This window comes from Cyrtonyx montezumae, unplaced genomic scaffold (genome assembly GCF_038088225.1).
Source record: "Cyrtonyx montezumae isolate F1298 unplaced genomic scaffold, pur_monq_1.0 scaffold_18, whole genome shotgun sequence".
In the NCBI taxonomy this organism is placed as follows: Eukaryota; Metazoa; Chordata; class Aves; order Galliformes; family Odontophoridae; genus Cyrtonyx; species Cyrtonyx montezumae.
Genome location: NW_027071914.1, coordinates 10397038 through 10414135, shown reverse-complemented (window position 1 = coordinate 10414135; position 17098 = coordinate 10397038). Strand labels below are relative to the sequence as shown.

Here is a 17098-nt window from a genome sequence, read left to right as displayed (position 1 = left end):
TTGTAGCTACTGGGGGAGTGAAAAGTTCTCAGAAGCTCTGCGACACTTCAGAGAAAGATGAGGTTTCCCAGAAATTCTGCAAAGCCCCTGGCCTTCACAACGCCAGCACTTCTACACCGCTCTACACACAGTAGTCAAAAAATGTAATGCAAACATGGCCAGCCTCCCCAGTGCTCCACTGTGACCTACTCTGCCCTCATTACAATTACTGCAGCTGGATTAGATGATCTTTGAAGGTTCCTTCCAACTGAACTACTCTACTCTGTTCTGGAGGATCAACACTCAACACCTGGGTTGCTCACGCTGCTCAGCCCTGTTTGATAGAGTCTATGATGCTGACTTGACATTCCCCATTACTGTTAGCAGCACTTCTGGAGTCATGCCATATCCAATGACATGCTGTCAACACACAATCTCACGGTCTAGTACTACCATACACTGCAAAATTCACCTGTGAAAATCAGGCTGTCTGTGATTTATCATTTTAAGGTAAGCAAATAAATAAATTCCGAACAAAGCCAAAAAACCTGACCAGGTATCACAAAATTGTGTCAATTCTCATCCCTTGGTTCAACCAAGATCACCTTGACAAACCACCCAGGGATTTGTATCCATAATGGCTTCTTCATTTATCTTTGTTCCTCCAGTTCTAAAATAACATTAGTGGCACATACCTGATTCCTAAATTGTGACATGAAGCTGAATTCACTCAGTGCTATTCAGTACCTGAACAGATTTACAGGTAAAGGATTCCCCGAGGGAACAGCAGCCAGCATGGTGCTACACTGGCTCATATACTTCCAGGTGTAGTATGACTTTTCAATATAATTCCAAAGTGCACATAGAGGTAAGACGTATTCATACTTCTGTATTTTTAATAATGTTCTCTCAGGAATGTCAAAGCTCAACATTTAAGAAATAACCACTCTCTAAGTGCATGCTAATGCACTGCTCTGCAGATGAGAAAGAGACAAGTCTTCTTGTAAGCACAGAGCAGACACAGGTATATTTTTCCAAAAATAAATACAAAATCCAGGATTTCTCTGCATGTATGTGGGTTTGATTCCTAGATGGCACATGGACTACTTAGAGATCGTGTTACTAAGTTAGTTGCAGTTAATGAGGAAAAAAAGGCTAAAATTAATGGGTCACTGGGTATTTTCTTCTGAGAACTTAAGTACTTAACAGTAAGAAAAAAACAGTTTACAGCCAGGTGGCTTGAGGGGATATTTTGTTGAACACTGATTAAAAATAATTTCTTCTAAATGAGACCTGACCACAAAATGGGTCCATTAACGAGCAGGGACATTCTCACCAGAAAGGAAACTACGCTCGATCGACTCCTGCACCGCCCACAAACCCCAGGTCTTTTTCACACACACTCTCCTCTTTTATTTTTTCCTTCTTCTTCTCCTCTCCCCATTTCTTGTTCTTAATAGCAGGGTAAATAAGCAGCAAGTGATGCTGAAATGTTTTCGGCCAAAAACAGAGGCCAAACTCCTCCGAGAAAACATTTGGCCTCTGTGGTTTTGTAATATGTTCCAGAACACTGAGTTCACTGAAGAACATTGTGAAAAACTCCCATCGGCTGGAGTGATGCTGGGGAATGTTACTGTATCCCAACTTCCAATTGGTCCATTTCCTGCAGGCCTTGTTAAAAAAAAAAAAAAAAAAAAAGAGAAGAAGAAGAAGAAAAAAAGAAAAAAATAGTGCTATGTGGGAGTTAAAACAAGTTCTCATGGGAAAAATGAATGGCCAGAAATTCTAGCTTTAAAAGAAACAGCTAATCTGCTAGTTTGATTGTTCTTCAAAACTTACAATGAACCAATAATCCTAATTAAAAACACTTGGCCTACTTCTCTAAAGCATCATAGCTTTTTCTATGCTTCGTTTGTACACACCATAGACTATTAGTTTTTTTCTAGTGCTCAGTAACAAAGTGCTGACTTTGTTGGGATGGCTGAGCTAATTTCGTGAACTCAGTGTGAAACCTTAGCTAAACAAAATTGTGGTAATTTTCCTTAATTTGTAAAAGTGATTGGAGTGCAAACAAAATTTTCCTCTTGGGTCAATCCTATAATTTTCAATTAACTAAAACTAATCGTCAGGCGTGTACTGAACCTGCATTTTGTTTAAAGGGCTGGAAGGCACTTCTGAAGGTCAGGATGCGTTAATTGTTTTTATTTTAGTTTCATTTAGTCCCTTAAAAAAAAAAAAAGACATTTAAGTTCAGGCTGCCTGTGAAAGGATTGAAAAAATGCAAACTGCAGGAGGTACTATTTCAGTCACAATAGCATTTCTGTATCTACCATCATGCCATAAAAGCTGCTTAAGTACAATTGTCCACAGATTGGATCACCTTTGATCCTGTCAGTGTTGTTTAGTATTTCATAACTTTTGTTTACTGAATGAAAAATCATGTGTTTTGAGCACTAACCTGAAAAGGCACGGAAACACTTCCCCTACTGGGACAACTTATTTCCACACTCAACCATCTGCTTTTGGGCAAACAGGCTAAACCACCACTCTCCTTTCTCCTAGAAAAGCTATATGACAGTGATCTGAAACGAAGAACAAAATGTGTCCAAGCCATTTTAACATTTAAACTGCACAAAGAAGTCCCCATAAATTTCTTTGCAAAGTTGAGAGGGGTCAGGTTTCCTCCCCGTCTCTCACTTCTCATGGATACTTTCCATTTCACTGGCCAAACTGCAGCCACCCCAGTGGCTTACCAACAAGCAGAAGGAGAACACAGATTACTGTATGAAGTCAGGAAGGGAAAGGATTCACAGTGAAACTGTCCAGAGCTCCAGCTGACACTTTCATGTGGCGTACACTGCCAATTTGCGCCAGCTGGCAATTCTGACCCTTTTCCTTCTTTTGTTCCAGCACATTCAAACCCCAAGAAACTTTATGATACGACGCATTACTGTTCAATGTATGAACTTCCCACACATTGCTGAAATCATATTACTCTCAATAAATACACTGCAAAGTCTGCTGCTTAGTGAGTGAGGAAATATGCGAATACTAAGACCCCGCAAAAAAAATCAAAACAGTGCATAACTCCAAACAGAGGAGAGAGTATTTGGATGAAGACAAGAGAGCTTTATATGCCATCTTTGTTCAACTTGCTGTGTTAAAAAAAATCTAACGAGATCTTTGTTCATCAGTTAGAGCACAGAAGTACATCCTCTGTCCTGGGCTCCTGTGTGTACATCCACAGCTGGATAAAGGTATGTGCCCAGTGTAATTCAGAATGCCCTATAATATGTACTTACAAGGCATATTATTCTTAACATTTCAGGTGCAGTCAAGGACAAGGCAAGGAATTGCAATGGATTGTGATGATGCATAGTTCAAGCAAACGGTTTCAAAAGCAGTAGTCCTGTCTGCGGTATGGGTCAAATAACAAGCACATCCAAACCTGGACCATGCTCTCAAAGCATGCATAGCTTCCAAGGAATCAAAGATACATGTGTTTGTTTGTTTGTGTTTTACAAGGTAGGCTGCTACTTTGTTTATTTCCCATGCCATCTACATTACTACTGAGAGTGATTTAGCATTGACATTACCTGTAAAGTCTTAGCAGTTTTGTCAATAATTCTTCAGGCCAGAGCACCCTACTCAGTGGTCTCAGGATGGGATGCCACCCCAAAACATGGCAAGTCATTGTGCCTGAAGCACTGACTGGGGTGAAAGCCACATGGCCTCCCCAGAAACCAGGGGCAAGTATATTACAGGGAAATAGGAAGGGAAATAGGCTGCTGCTTTCAATGCCCCCCATTACAACATGAAACGCAGATATTCAGCAAGACTTTTTCTTGGAAAGCAGGTTTATGATCATACTGTGTGTCTGGCTCATTCCTTCACACCCACAGCCCGGAGGTAAAGAGATATCCTACAAGGAGGACCAACAAGCAAACAAACATCCTGCACTGGTATGCCTTCTGATTCATCTGTACAATCCTCCATCTCAGAACTTTATACTGGTATCTTCAATGATGTGCTTAGCCAACATAATAAAATATGGTACAGCTTTTAATGATGAAAGCCCTAGCAAGCATGATATACTGCCTGCCCTATTTCTCCATGTTATATCTGGCACTAAAGTATCCTTACCTGTGTAAATGAATCTCCCAGGCGTTCCCTTGCAAAACTGCTTAGACTTGTAGGACAATGTGACTTCTACAACCCCTGGGATATGTCGGGGAGGTGTCTGTACACGGATGGCATGAGGAGTAATCAGCTAGAGGAAAATATTGAGAAAAGAGAGGGGGGGGGGGAGGGAAAAAGCACTGTTAGATGCTGAACACTTCTTTAATAACACTTTCCTCTGAGATCATAGTAAACAAGCTTTGAAACACGTAATTAAACTGTCAGTGTTTGAATACAATCACAATGTAACCCACACAAAAGCCAGTGACTACAATATTTACAAGCACTCTCCCTTCTCAGCCATAGCAACATTATTTCTGTTTTCATACATGGCAGGCACTCACTTCCTAGTACAAGCATTAGCTCTGCTTTAATGCAACAGCTTTAGCTTACTCCGGCAAGATGCATACATCTGCTCAGGTGAACTCTGGGGTCGTGGCAGTGTCCAGCAAATCTGACTGATAAATGATGCATGGTTCTGCATGTGACATCCCTTCAGCTGAGACTGGCAGCCCAGTGCAAGCCCAGGCAGGCTTTTAAAACTGGTCCCCAGCTGACATCCGTACACGGCAAAAGCGCCACGTGCTGCAGTTCTAATTAGAGACTCTCTCCTATTCATTTTTTGGAGGCATCACTGATTACCTCAGAAATGCGAAGTTGGGTTTCTGAAGGATGCGGGAAGCTTCCTTGCAACTGATCAAAGCACTCAAAAGAGATGTACCAAATATAACCATTTAGCCATTAGTTCCAGTCTGCATCCATTGCAATGGCTGACACAGCTCTGCGAGGTCTCCTCTATGTGCAGATTTATCAGGTAATAAACAGACAAATGTCCTTGCTAAGAGGACTAGTGCTCCTGGTACTGCCCACAAAAGGATTCTCATCCTTGACTCTGTTAGGATTATGGGCTGGATTTAAAACAAAGTCCTTGAAATTAATATTACAGCCATTTAGGAGTTCACTAGTTTCTTGCAATTTAACCAAATTTTTTGCTACGTTCAAAAGCTACGAAATTGCTCTCCCCATCACTGAAATGTTCTTTTCTCACTCATTCTGTCCCCTATGACAGGAGAAGTAAAAAAAAAGAGGTACACAGAAGAAGTGCCATGATTGTATACAGCAACCAAGATACAGCTCTGGCACATGCATCACCCTTCTTGGGCACCTTAAGACAAAACCAACAAGGCCCACGACCACCCTCAACAATGACCACAGGTACCCTAAAAGCAGACAGTCAATAGCTCAGTGCTGTGAGCTGACTTATGCCCTGCATTAGGAAATACAATGTAATACTATTATTTATTTATTTATTTTAATAAAAGCTGACTCTGACACTGTTTTTTACCAGGAACGAAGCATTTCAAAATCATAGTGAGATCCTATAAAAAAAATTAAGCTTCTAAAGCAGGTCTCTGTTTAGGGCACAGGATTGTTGCTCCAAGCTTATATCACAAATTGCCAACAAAGCTAAAATTCCCAAATAAAGCAGTCTGTATTAAAAAAAAACAAAACACAAAGAGAAAGAGAGGAATGTGTCTGAGAGCCATCTGTGTTACTGCAGGAAATGGCATTCACAGTAGGAAGTTCTCCATATTTAAAACAAGAAAATGAGTGTTAGATCAAGTTGAAGATTAAAAACAAAACTTCCAGCATCAAATATTCCAAACGTTATTCAGTTCCCAACTCCTGTCATTTTAGAAATGATCGCATAAGAATCAATCTCGTTGACTGTGAGATCCAAAGAGATCTGCTTTGAAACTACATGATTTAGGAACTTAGTTTTGAAAGGACTCTGCCTTTTTCCCCAAATTACTCACTCTGTCAACTGGTCAAAACAAACAAACAATTCTAAGGATCCTTTTTACTTAAACTGAGTTGCCTTAAAGTTGAGCTGACCAAAGTCATACATCCCAGGCTAATGCTCTACATGCCTTCGATCATCAGCAGAATCAGAACAGTAGTTTATTTCCATGGTTTTGGACACCTCTCATGTTAGCAGGGAGCATGAGCTCCCTGGAAGTATCTACCTTTCTCCAGTGAACCGAGATGACAAATTTAGATGCTAACTGTAGGCAGCCAAGCACAGCTGAGATAAATCCCACCCTCAAGTAGTTCTACTCAGCTCTGTGAACTGGCAAGACAGGAAAAAAATCACGACATTTTTAGGGGAAAAACAGTTGTAAAAACAGCCACGGATTTTAATACTGAAGGTTAACGTGCTAGTCTTACTGCATCAGTGCGTGTCCCACACCCCTCACCCCCATTCTGGCTTGAGCTATACAGGCAGCTTCTGGTTGTATCCTTGAATTTCCCAGTATTTACTGGTCTGTCACCACTTTAATGTTCTTTAAACATAATTTGTGGCATTTTCCAATACTCATCTTCACTGGTTCCCAAGAAATGTCTGACCTATTTAAGGTCCATTGTTACAGAGAGCTGGGGAGAGTTAAGCAAGTTTCCTGGTTTGTTCTCCACAAACAGTTTGGTTTTCCTTTGTGCTCTGAAGTAAATAAATTTAACTGTGTTTAAAACCACAAATATACAATACTGTCGCCCACACATTCCCAAAGGGTGAACATTATGTCTGAAGTCCTATGGTTTAGGATAATCAGCATATATTTTATTCCTGTCCTCTCTGGAACTGAAGTCTTAGAGACGTATGTGGAGAATATGTGTTCCTCTTCCGTTAGCTTTCTTTCTTTACTGTCTACCACTGACCACACTCTGGGATGCAGAGTTGGAAGACCCTTTGTTCTGGGTCAACATTTGGTTCTCATGCCCACAAAAAGGAACTAGCTAACTTGGTTACATACCAATATTCCCCTATATTGTTGCTGTCTCAAGAAATTGGCTTAAGAGACAATAAAAGGTCACTACACTTTGAAACCTGCCCTCTGAATCCACCTCTGGTCTTAAACTCTGGTTCCCCAACACCACCAGTGTGCCACCCTGAATGTGTTTTGCAATCAGTGTGATTCAAGGCGTGCTGCACAGATCTGGGTCCACAGCCACAGTGAACGCTCCCCTAATCTCAGTGACTCCAGGACTATGGGCTATTTTCCTGTTGAAGTGCTGACCTCTGGTGTGACCTGGGGGATCTCCCTCCACATTTTGCTAGCACATCTTCTCCTCTCACACTGACACAAGACTATACCTTTTTCAACAAACAGTCTGTCTAGTATTTGCATGCAAAGCACCTGGAAGAGGTAAGCTATTAGAATCAGGTGATATTAAACATAAAGATGCCACTTCTGGAGGCCTCTGAGAAGTGTTGAACTTCTTGAGAAACATCATTATACAGTCATCCTGTTGCTTTTAGACATCTGCCACTGCCCACCCCAGATGTAATACATATGAACCTCCACATCTCACCCAGGGTGGGTATTACAATACACTTAATCTCAGGTAGAAACACACACTGCTTTAACAGACAATATAACACCTGACATGACAAGAAATAAGAATTTCTAACTAAGAATTACCTACATTTCTGAGCACGCACTTAGATGTAAATCCTGAGCAAGGCACTAATTTGTGATTTGGAAATGAACCCAACAGCCAGAAATCCAGATCCAACTTCCTTTTCCAATCCAGTAATTGGCAACTTGAGATCTGGAGCTGAACAGAAAACTAGCAACTGCACCCTTTTCCCAAGGGCTTTCCAAGGGAATTGGCCCAGTACTCGGCATCTGTACTGGTTGTTTTATATAAACTTTTACTTGTCCGTTGGGACATGCTGTGATTGGATTAAAACCTGAGTTAGAGATATTCAGAATGGAGAGAGGTGCATGTCTTTCAAAATCTAAAACACATTTAGTTTGTGTACAACAAGCCTCTTTCTGTGGTTTGCTAATATATTCTAGACATTCTTCAGTGATACAGCATCATTTCACACTCTTCAGAGTGCCAGGTTACTTTCTTTTTTTGAAAAGTGACATTTTATAAGAAGATGTCATTAATCTGAGTCACTAGTTTATTTTTGCGTGCTTGAGCTTTGGTTTGTGGTTGGGGAAATGGTGACAATTGGTCATAAATTTAACTTGGACTCTGTGTGAAGAGGACTATTAGGACAGGAATTACAAAAAAAAAAATAATAATAATCCCACAACTCGAAGGTAACGAATGGCTTTCAGTAGGAATGAGACCCTTAAGGTCTATTTTCAAAAGTGATCAGTGGCATTGTGTGCCTCAACACTGGGCATCCAGGCACTGATTAATACGTCTTGGCTTTCAGAAGGAGGGTGTCTACTCATTTTTTAAAAATGAGTCAGACCTCCAAAATAAGCACTCAAGAAGAGAGACTTCCAAAATCAATAATAAACATGAAAAGCAAAACAGAAAACTGTGTCACAGAATTTGATTCAGCAGCATTAAAAAAAAAAAAAAGAAGCTCTGTTTTTGTGCTGTACAAAGGCAAAAGAGCTGATGTTTCAGTGCTTCATCTTCTCTTAATATAAAAGAAAGAAGTTGTTTCCAGCTGACTCTGAGCAGCTGGAGGAATGTTCTTGGCAGGAAAATGTTTGAAGAAATAGCTCACTTTAAGCAAATATTGTGGAATACTTTAAGAAACTAATTTTGTCTTCACAATCATGTGTGCTTGCTCTGAAACTCGACTCTTGGAATTACAGTCCCCCAGTAACAGAGGGTTTTATCAGCAGCTCAGATTTGGGATATTTGCAGCAACGTGCAGCACTGGGTAAAGAAAACTAAATAACAAATTCTCCTGTTTGTGGACTGGGCAAACAGAAAGGCAGAGTCTGTCTGGCAAAAAGACTATTTGCTGGGAGTTGTCTGTCCAGATTCAGCATGTGAACACGATATACCAGTATTGTTTCTCTGCCAGCTATGAAAGTCCCTTGAAAAAAGAAAAAAGGCATCAGATGGCTCATTTTGCTGTATTCTAAAAATATCATGGTCTCTTAAAGTCATTTTTATAAAGTAATATGGAAGTTAAGGATTAACTGAACCCACTGGCTTAGGGTATCTGCATTTCTGCACAAAATTAATGTGACAAATTAAGTTTTTATTTAGTTCTCCCTGGCTGAGAAAGGTTGTAATTATGTTAGAGTGTTTACAGCTAAAATATATGTTTAAATAATAAATACGTGTTTCAGAAACCATTTTAAACCTCCTTTTTTAACAGTGCGCTCCATTTCAAGCATATAAATATTTCAATTACAAAACTTGAATACATGTAAAATAAATTAAAAATATATTATTTACACTTCAAATTATTTATAACATATGCTACTTGACATCAACAAGCACACCCTTAAAATGAATGATGCTTTTTGGTTTTTAACTTTGCTTCCCAATAGTGGTAGGATTTATACTTTAAATATCCATGCACCTCAGGTACTTACATGGTTTTGCTATAATAAAATCTGAGTAATATAGGACCTTTATGATAATTATCTTCCCAGCACCTCTCTGAAGAAGGTGACTAATCTTATTACGATGTTGGAGAAAGGGAATTGAACTTTAAGCAGATTATGTGATTTGCCCAAGGTCCTATGCAAAGTCTGTGGCAAAATGATACTTAATTTAGACTTCATCCCCCAAACCACGTGCAATTACAATCTGAAGTGATACTAGACAAATCCATGTGAACATACTTCACAATGCTCATTCCTTTCCTTTAGTTTCCTCCTGCCTAGTTTTGGTTTAGACTTTACGCAGTTCACTTAAAACCGTGTGTTGTTTGGATCCATGAAACAACAGGGTGAAACTGAGAATTCTTCTTGAATTCAATTACAAAATAAGCTGTTTGAAACCAGGTCTGTCTGGCAGCTTGGGATGGATCTGCTCCAGGTTTAAAATTGTACTGAAATTCAGAAAATGGGTAGTTCTATTACTATTAGTAATAGTCCTATTAAAATAAAGTAGAAATATTCTTCTTGAGAACTGAAATATGCCAGACATTTTTAGACATGGGAAGGCAAATGAAAGAACTTGTTTCGTACTTTGTATGTGGCTGGTATGTGTAATTCCAATTATATTTACATCAATATCACTAAGGGGTCATTTAGACAGCTGATGCCTTTCTGCACTTGATGACCATGTTTATCTGTCTGCTTCTTTCAGAAATAATTTCTATTCTCCTATAGAATTTTCTGTCATTCTCATGAGTCATGAAACCAAGAAACAATTCTTTAAGGAAGAGATAGTGAAATAGTCTTGACTCAAAGCCAACTTGCAGTCTGTTAAAGCAACATTCATAGCAACAGACTCACTTTGATCTGGGCCCCCTCTATAGTATTACTCATTTTATGACAGGGATTTGTAACCATCACCAACAATGTTATGACTGGCATTCACTTACCTGGGGTTAGAAATTGCCAATTAACAGCTTTCACTAATAAACAGAATCAAGATTTATAGTGAAAGATCCAATTCTGCAGTACCAAAACCAGAGCAATTTCCTCCCAGTGTCTTCACCATTCCTTTTTAAATGTTTATAGCCATAATGGCTTCAATCCTAACACACAAAATGCTTACACTGGACCCAGGGGACACTTCCATGATCATGTAAGGGTTTCAGAATAGGGCTCATTTAAAATATCACCTTTTTTAGAATGCCCTTTCATCCACACTTGTCCTCAAGCTGAGGAATGATACAGACAACAGTGAAGCCCATGAAGGACATTAGAGCATACTCCTCATATGGAAAAAACACAGCTGTATGTGCAAGGGAATCAATAGGGAAATAGCACTGGATATTAATTAAGCTATAAGATTGATTTAATATCTATAAGAAATAAGGCAAAGGATCAGAAGATCCTCCTGTCACTAGATAAGAACTGTTCAGTCAGTTTGGAAATGCAGGCTTTTCTCTTTGTTTATTTCAATATTTCACGGTGAAAAATCTTTTTTTTTTTTTAATAACGCTTCCAATATTTTTTCAGAAAGCCATTAAGGCAAAACTTAAACTTTTCCTTTGAGCTGCCTTCCCACACCAGTGAGGCCAGTGGGAACTCTGCCTTGCACACATGGAAGTGGCCATTTGTGTGGTGCTACTTGGGACTTAACATTCCACGGAGTTTTGAGGAATATCAGACTCTGTGTTTTATTTTGTGCCAGGAAGTAGCTAGGAGTAGCAGCAACAGTAAAAATGGAAGAGATTAAGGAAGAAAAGGGTTACTCAAGCTGTAGAGGACCCTGAGAGATATGATAAGGCTGTATTTTCCATGCGGATACAGTACTGAACCTGCACTTTCAGGACTCGACATTCAGAGGTGCTGAATTTCTTCAGTCTCCACTCTGCTGAGCTGCAGCTACAAGCAGCCGGTTTCCCTGGATCACAGGATCATTTAAACGTTTGTTTCCTGTGGGCCTCTAGCTATTGTAGCACTAAATGCAGAATTACTCACACAGACATTTATCCTTTCCTTTTCTTGGGGAAAAAAAAAAAAGACATTGAGCTAAATTCTGAGCCAGTGAGTGAGGAGATGCAAGTCCCCTGGCTATAGTGTAGTTCTGCCACAGGTACATCTGACTAATTATTTACATAAAACTGAATAAGGAAAGGATTCACATCTAAACATTTGTTGCTGATTTAGCATGTGGCACAGAAAAAGGACAGGCTAGCTGTAAGCTAGACAGAGCTATTAGACATTACCGTTCAGACAACACCTACCTCACTCCAAACCAGCATGGTGCCGAAGATGACCTGTAACCCATCAAAGAAATTGTCTCCTATGATGATGACAGTGGCACCTCCTGTAGTCCATCCTTCACTTGGACTGATGGCTTTGATACATGGTGTAGCTGCTTTTCAACACACATGAAAAAGAGAAGTATTCTGCTGTTAGAACCAGATTTTAATGATGGAAGACTTGAGAAAAATAAAATAAAAGGAGCTTTCATTTTTCCCCCTTTGCTAACACAAAGATTTCAGCAATCGTGTTCTTTTTAGTACATGTGCATGACCTCCAACTATATCTTCGCAAGCTTTTTTTATTTTATTTTTAATTAATTTGTTTGGGTTTGTTACCCACATTAAAAATGGATAGCTTTTTCAGGCCTACATCAACAGCAAAATGATTACAATAATAATAATAATAATAATAATAATAATAATAATAATAATAATAATAATAATAATAAAAAATCACAGAATGATAAGCAGAGACCAACTGGCAATTAGAACAAATGCCAGTCTGTTCTACGTGAAATGCAAAATGCCTAAATTAATAAAACAATTTTTAATGAGCTTACTTTGTTATCCACCATAACCTAAATCAAGGAAATTCCCAGAAATATTTTGGAAAGTACTGGCTTTAAAAACACACAAAGGTGTAATCCTCAGCATTTCTTTATGTCGTTTGCAATCAGATCCAGGTTGTTCTGGTATGAAACCACCCTGCCCTGCTTAATACTTTAGCAACTACAGAAAAAAAAAAAAAAAACCTTCACAAAAACCAGAAACCACCACCCTGCCACCTCATCACTCCACTTATGTTGTGTCTACTGGGTAATTAAAAAGTGTGTGCAATGCATTTCTCCTTATTCATAGAGTCTGTCACCACTTTCATGAGCCACTTTCTTGGCAACACATGTACTAAGTGCCTCCTGAGGGGATGTTGAAAACTCAAGCAGAACTTAAAGGAGTAAGCTCAAATCTAGGTGTAAGATCATCTGTATTAAGACTATGAAAGCATAAGCACTGTCAGCTTTATATACTGGTGGGGTAGGGTAATAAAAACATCCACAGGCTGATTCTCCTCCTCTGCAGTACTGAAGTACATCAGAATTTAACTGTGCTGAACCCAGTGGAATAACACTACTGTAAAAACAATCAGAGTAAGCCAAAAAGCACTGGGTAACTCTCAGCTGCCGAGTCTCAGGTTGACTGTATAGGCTGATGAAAACAAATGACTCCAGCTCAAATGCCACCTACTTCTTCTCAGTAAAACTACATGAAAGAGAATTATGGCCTCACATCCTCAGATACTGCTTTAAGTAAAAAGGGTATCTGAACAGTTTCATTAGTCAGGAGAAAGAGATACCTTAAGGAGCATCAAAGCTCCACCAGTCAGCCTCAGTGCTGGAAAGACACATTCTTTCCTCTTGATGAGAACCACTTCTGAGCTCAAAAAAGAGGCTGGCTCCATGGAAAGCACAAGAGAGGCTGCCATTCCCTGCACTACGGCTACAATGCTATCCAGGCGTCCATCAACATGACTTCATTAGCTGCTATACATCTGCACATAAACCTCTTCTTGTAAGCTGCTGCCGTAAGTGCCATAAAGTGTTAAAGAGACACTGTGCATCATTATGCTTATATAGAGACATTCTGGTTGGTTGGAGTTAATGTCTTCCTTCAGCCCCTGGGCAGGGCAGGCAGCACCAGAGGGAGCTGGGAAGGGAGCTGGTGAGTCACCCTTAGCAGCGTTTCTGTGGGCTCTGCTGCAGGCTTGCACCACCAGGGATGGAGAGCATTCACGGTGAGCAAACAAACCTTGCTCCCACCTACAAAAGGTTGTAAGTGTCAGGCACAAAGTTTTCCACTACTTCAGCTGGTGGGGATGCCAGCGCCAGTGAAAAACACAAACACACACATGCTGAAAAAAAAAAAAAAAAAATCATTACTCTGCTCCAAACTTGGCCAAGCACAGCCATTAAGTTTTACATGAGCTAACAAAAGAAACATCCTAACATTACCATCATGAAAATGCAGCGCACACACAGAGGTAACTTCAATATGTTTAATTTGGATTCAAGTTACTTGCATAAAAATGTGCATAAAAACCACTGCAAAGTCCAAAACCAAATGCTTTCCTTTCAGCTGAGCTCGCAGCAATGGGTTTACAGTGAAAGCAGCTTTGCAGAATGCCATCTAGCCCTTTCACAGAATCAAACCTTTTCCTAAATAAAAAATAAAATCACTTCCAAATTACACCCTTTCTAGTATTTCCAGTCGATTGTGGACACACACACCACCATAAAACCCAAAGATAACCATTTTCCCATGTGTTACAGAATGAACTACTTTTCTTTAAAGACTACAGGCAACATTTTTTTCTTAAATACCAAGTGAACAAAAACTGTTTGAGACCATAACCCATTAACAGAAAACATATGCAGGCTTCAAAATTATAGAATCAATTCATCTCTAAAATGAATGCAAGACACTGTTGTGCCACTGCAGGTCCCCACCAAAGGTCTTGCTGTTTATCCTGTGATGTTTGCTGTGGTAGCTGCACTGCACTCACTGTGCTGTATGCTGTGTGTTTGATCCTGATCTTTTATAAATGTTGCACCTCGATGAATCTGCTGGCAACAGCCCAGGACATCTCCGAGGAAGAAAAGTCAGGACTGGGTGGTTTAATAAGCAAGGTAGTTTTGTATCCACCACAGGCACAATCTGAGAAGCAGACAGAGTGCTGAGCACTCCTGCAAAATGTCAGCGTGTTATTTTTCCTTGGGATTGACACGAAGAGTGGAACTTCCCAGCTTTCCCCACACAGCCCCCCCTTTTATCTTGAAATGCACATCTCTATAAAGATTGGAAGGGCTGCATGAAGGTGCTGTCCCACATGGGAACCACAGAATCATCACCAGGATTGGAAAAGATCTCCAAGATCATCTAGTCCAACTGTCCACCTACCAATATTTCCCCACTAAACCATGTCCTTTAGTACAACATCTAAATGTTTATAGAACACATCCGGGGACAGTGACTCAACCACCTCCCATAGAATCACAGAGGCCAGAAAAGACCTCTAAGATCATCTAGTCCAACCATTCACCTACCACCAGTACTGCCTACTAAATCACGTCCCTAAGCCATGCTGATGGCTGCAACCCAAGGACGCCCAAGGAGACATGCTGACGGAGACATCCGGACTGCTGCCTGTTTTTGGAGGCACAAAACATGTTTACACAATGACCACTTTGTGACAGCTGGTGTTGTTTGGGATGCTGGTCTTACAAAATCTCTGCACTTCCCAGGCCCTTTCCGTGGATCAGCTGGAAGGAGGATGGAAGAATCAGCTACCATTTGCCAGCATCACCAGTGGAAACATCAGGAGGATGGCAATGCTATGACCTCAGCTCTATTTATGCCCCAGGTACACACGTCTGGCCAGCTCAGGCCCTCAGCTCTTCATATTTCTTCAGTTAATCATTTGGCAACTTTCAAAGTGCTGCCTGGAAGGTGTTTACTTCTGTGCAACCCTAGAAAAACAGAGCTAAGCAGAATCATCCTTTCATTGCAGACCACAATTTTTCTACATTTTGTTTTGGTCACAAGACAAATCAAAATACAGAACATTTGGGGAACAAAGTCCCAGAATCTCTATCTGAAATTAGCTATAATGCATTTAACATTTCCAAGAAAAACAAAATATTTTGTTTCAAAATATTATCACATCAGATGACATTTTGTAACTCCAGAGCACCATTTCTAAAGGGGCGTTTTAAAAACAAATAGAAAAAAGTTATATAAAAAAATTGTGTTCTTCTCTAGAACTAAAAAAAAAAAAAAAAAAGGTTTTAATTGAAAAACTGAAACTTCACTGGTAAAGATTACACTGTGAAAGACTTCAGGCCAGTTCCAATAACAGCAATGAAGTAACAGGATGGACAGCGTGGACAGTGTGTAATTTCAGAGAATTATAATATTTTTTTTAATATACATGAACATTAAAAAACAAAACAGAACACCAACTGGCAGCATGTTGTAACCAGAAAAAAAAAGAGTTTGGTAGCCTAACTATCAGAAAAGACTTACACAAACCTTCTGTGGCCTGGTGTTAGTCAGTGCATGCTTTCCAAATTCCTCTGGACTGAGGAAAAGCCATTACCCTTCAGACTGCAGGTGTGGACCTTGCACACCTTGTGAAGGTGATGTGGTCACATCCTCCACTCACTGCAGTGGCCCAGTGGTTATGAGCCTTAATAAGCTGCTCTCCTCCTTTGCATAATATCAAGACAAATTAGTGTTAACACCTGACATATTTTATTGCACTGCTAATTCAGTTTGAGTTAACAGATATAGATTTTAGAAGGAACAGTCCCAAACTTGTGGAAGCCAATAGAAATTTTGCCGCTGACTTCAAAGCTGTTTCTATCAATAAATTTTAAGGATTTATGAGCAAAAAGCCTTAATGAATTTCCAGAAGAACAATGCCCTTTTGAAGTCTTCATCTTCCCTTAGAATATATGCTGTTAGCATCTCGCCGTCATCCATACCAAGGGCGGTAGGTACCAACTCAGCAGATGGGGAGCAAAAAGGAAAAGTTTTGTGCATGTACACCAGTGGATTTCAGTGCTCCTGTGCTCCCCTAGCTACTCATATACAGGGGATTTTTCTTCCTTCAAACGGTGACAATAAAATGATTACCCCTCCACAGTTTAGCATAATGGTTCAGAAATGCTCGTGGCATATTGCAGAGTTAAAGTGGAAATTATTAGGTAGCTCTTCTTTGTTATAATAATGATCACTCCACAAATAAAAGCTCTTCTCCCAAAGGTACTGCAAGGCACAAAATGCTAATTCTGAAGATTATGTGTGTGCTTTTATTAAATATTACTATGCCCTGTCTGTTTGAGGGCTTCACTGCTCTGATTGTTTTATGAGTGCCATGTTAATGTCAGCCCCATCTTGCTAGCAGCAGGCACACATTTTAGCTTTTGTATGAGAGTTGATCAAAGGCCGCGTGCTGAGGGAATTGCTGAGAAAACACGGACAAGCGATAAAAATCTAACAGATTAATTGGTTTAAATTTCATTTCAGAGCGTTGAACTTTGGCTCAGGACACTAATGCTACACTACCAGTCAGGGCCTAATTACCACATTTCCAATTTGCCTGTGAACAATGCTTGGAAGAGAGAATAATAACAGTCCTACTAATACTAATAACAATAATAACAAAGCAACAGCAATAACATCTCACAGCTTCTTGCACACTTTCAGCAACCAACTTTCTCTGCAGGC

General features: G+C 39.8%; 1 protein-coding gene across 7 annotated transcripts in view; it reads right to left on the bottom strand.

Annotated features, from left to right (window-relative positions):
* Positions 1 to 17098, bottom strand: part of EBF1 (EBF transcription factor 1) — a 261978-nt gene that overhangs the window by 56557 nt on the left and 188323 nt on the right. For 4 of the 7 annotated variants that reach the window (XM_065734686.1, XM_065734688.1, XM_065734690.1 and 1 more), the window contains exons 9-10: positions 11795 to 11925; positions 4123 to 4249 (exon numbers count right to left, since the gene is read on the bottom strand). In XM_065734686.1, coding sequence (XP_065590758.1) covers positions 4123 to 4249; positions 11795 to 11925 — 258 coding nt within the window. Of the gene's footprint in view, positions 1 to 4122; positions 4250 to 11794; positions 11929 to 17098 lie in introns of all 7 variants that reach the window. The other 3 variants (XM_065734684.1, XM_065734687.1, XM_065734689.1) reach the window with 1 other exon arrangement.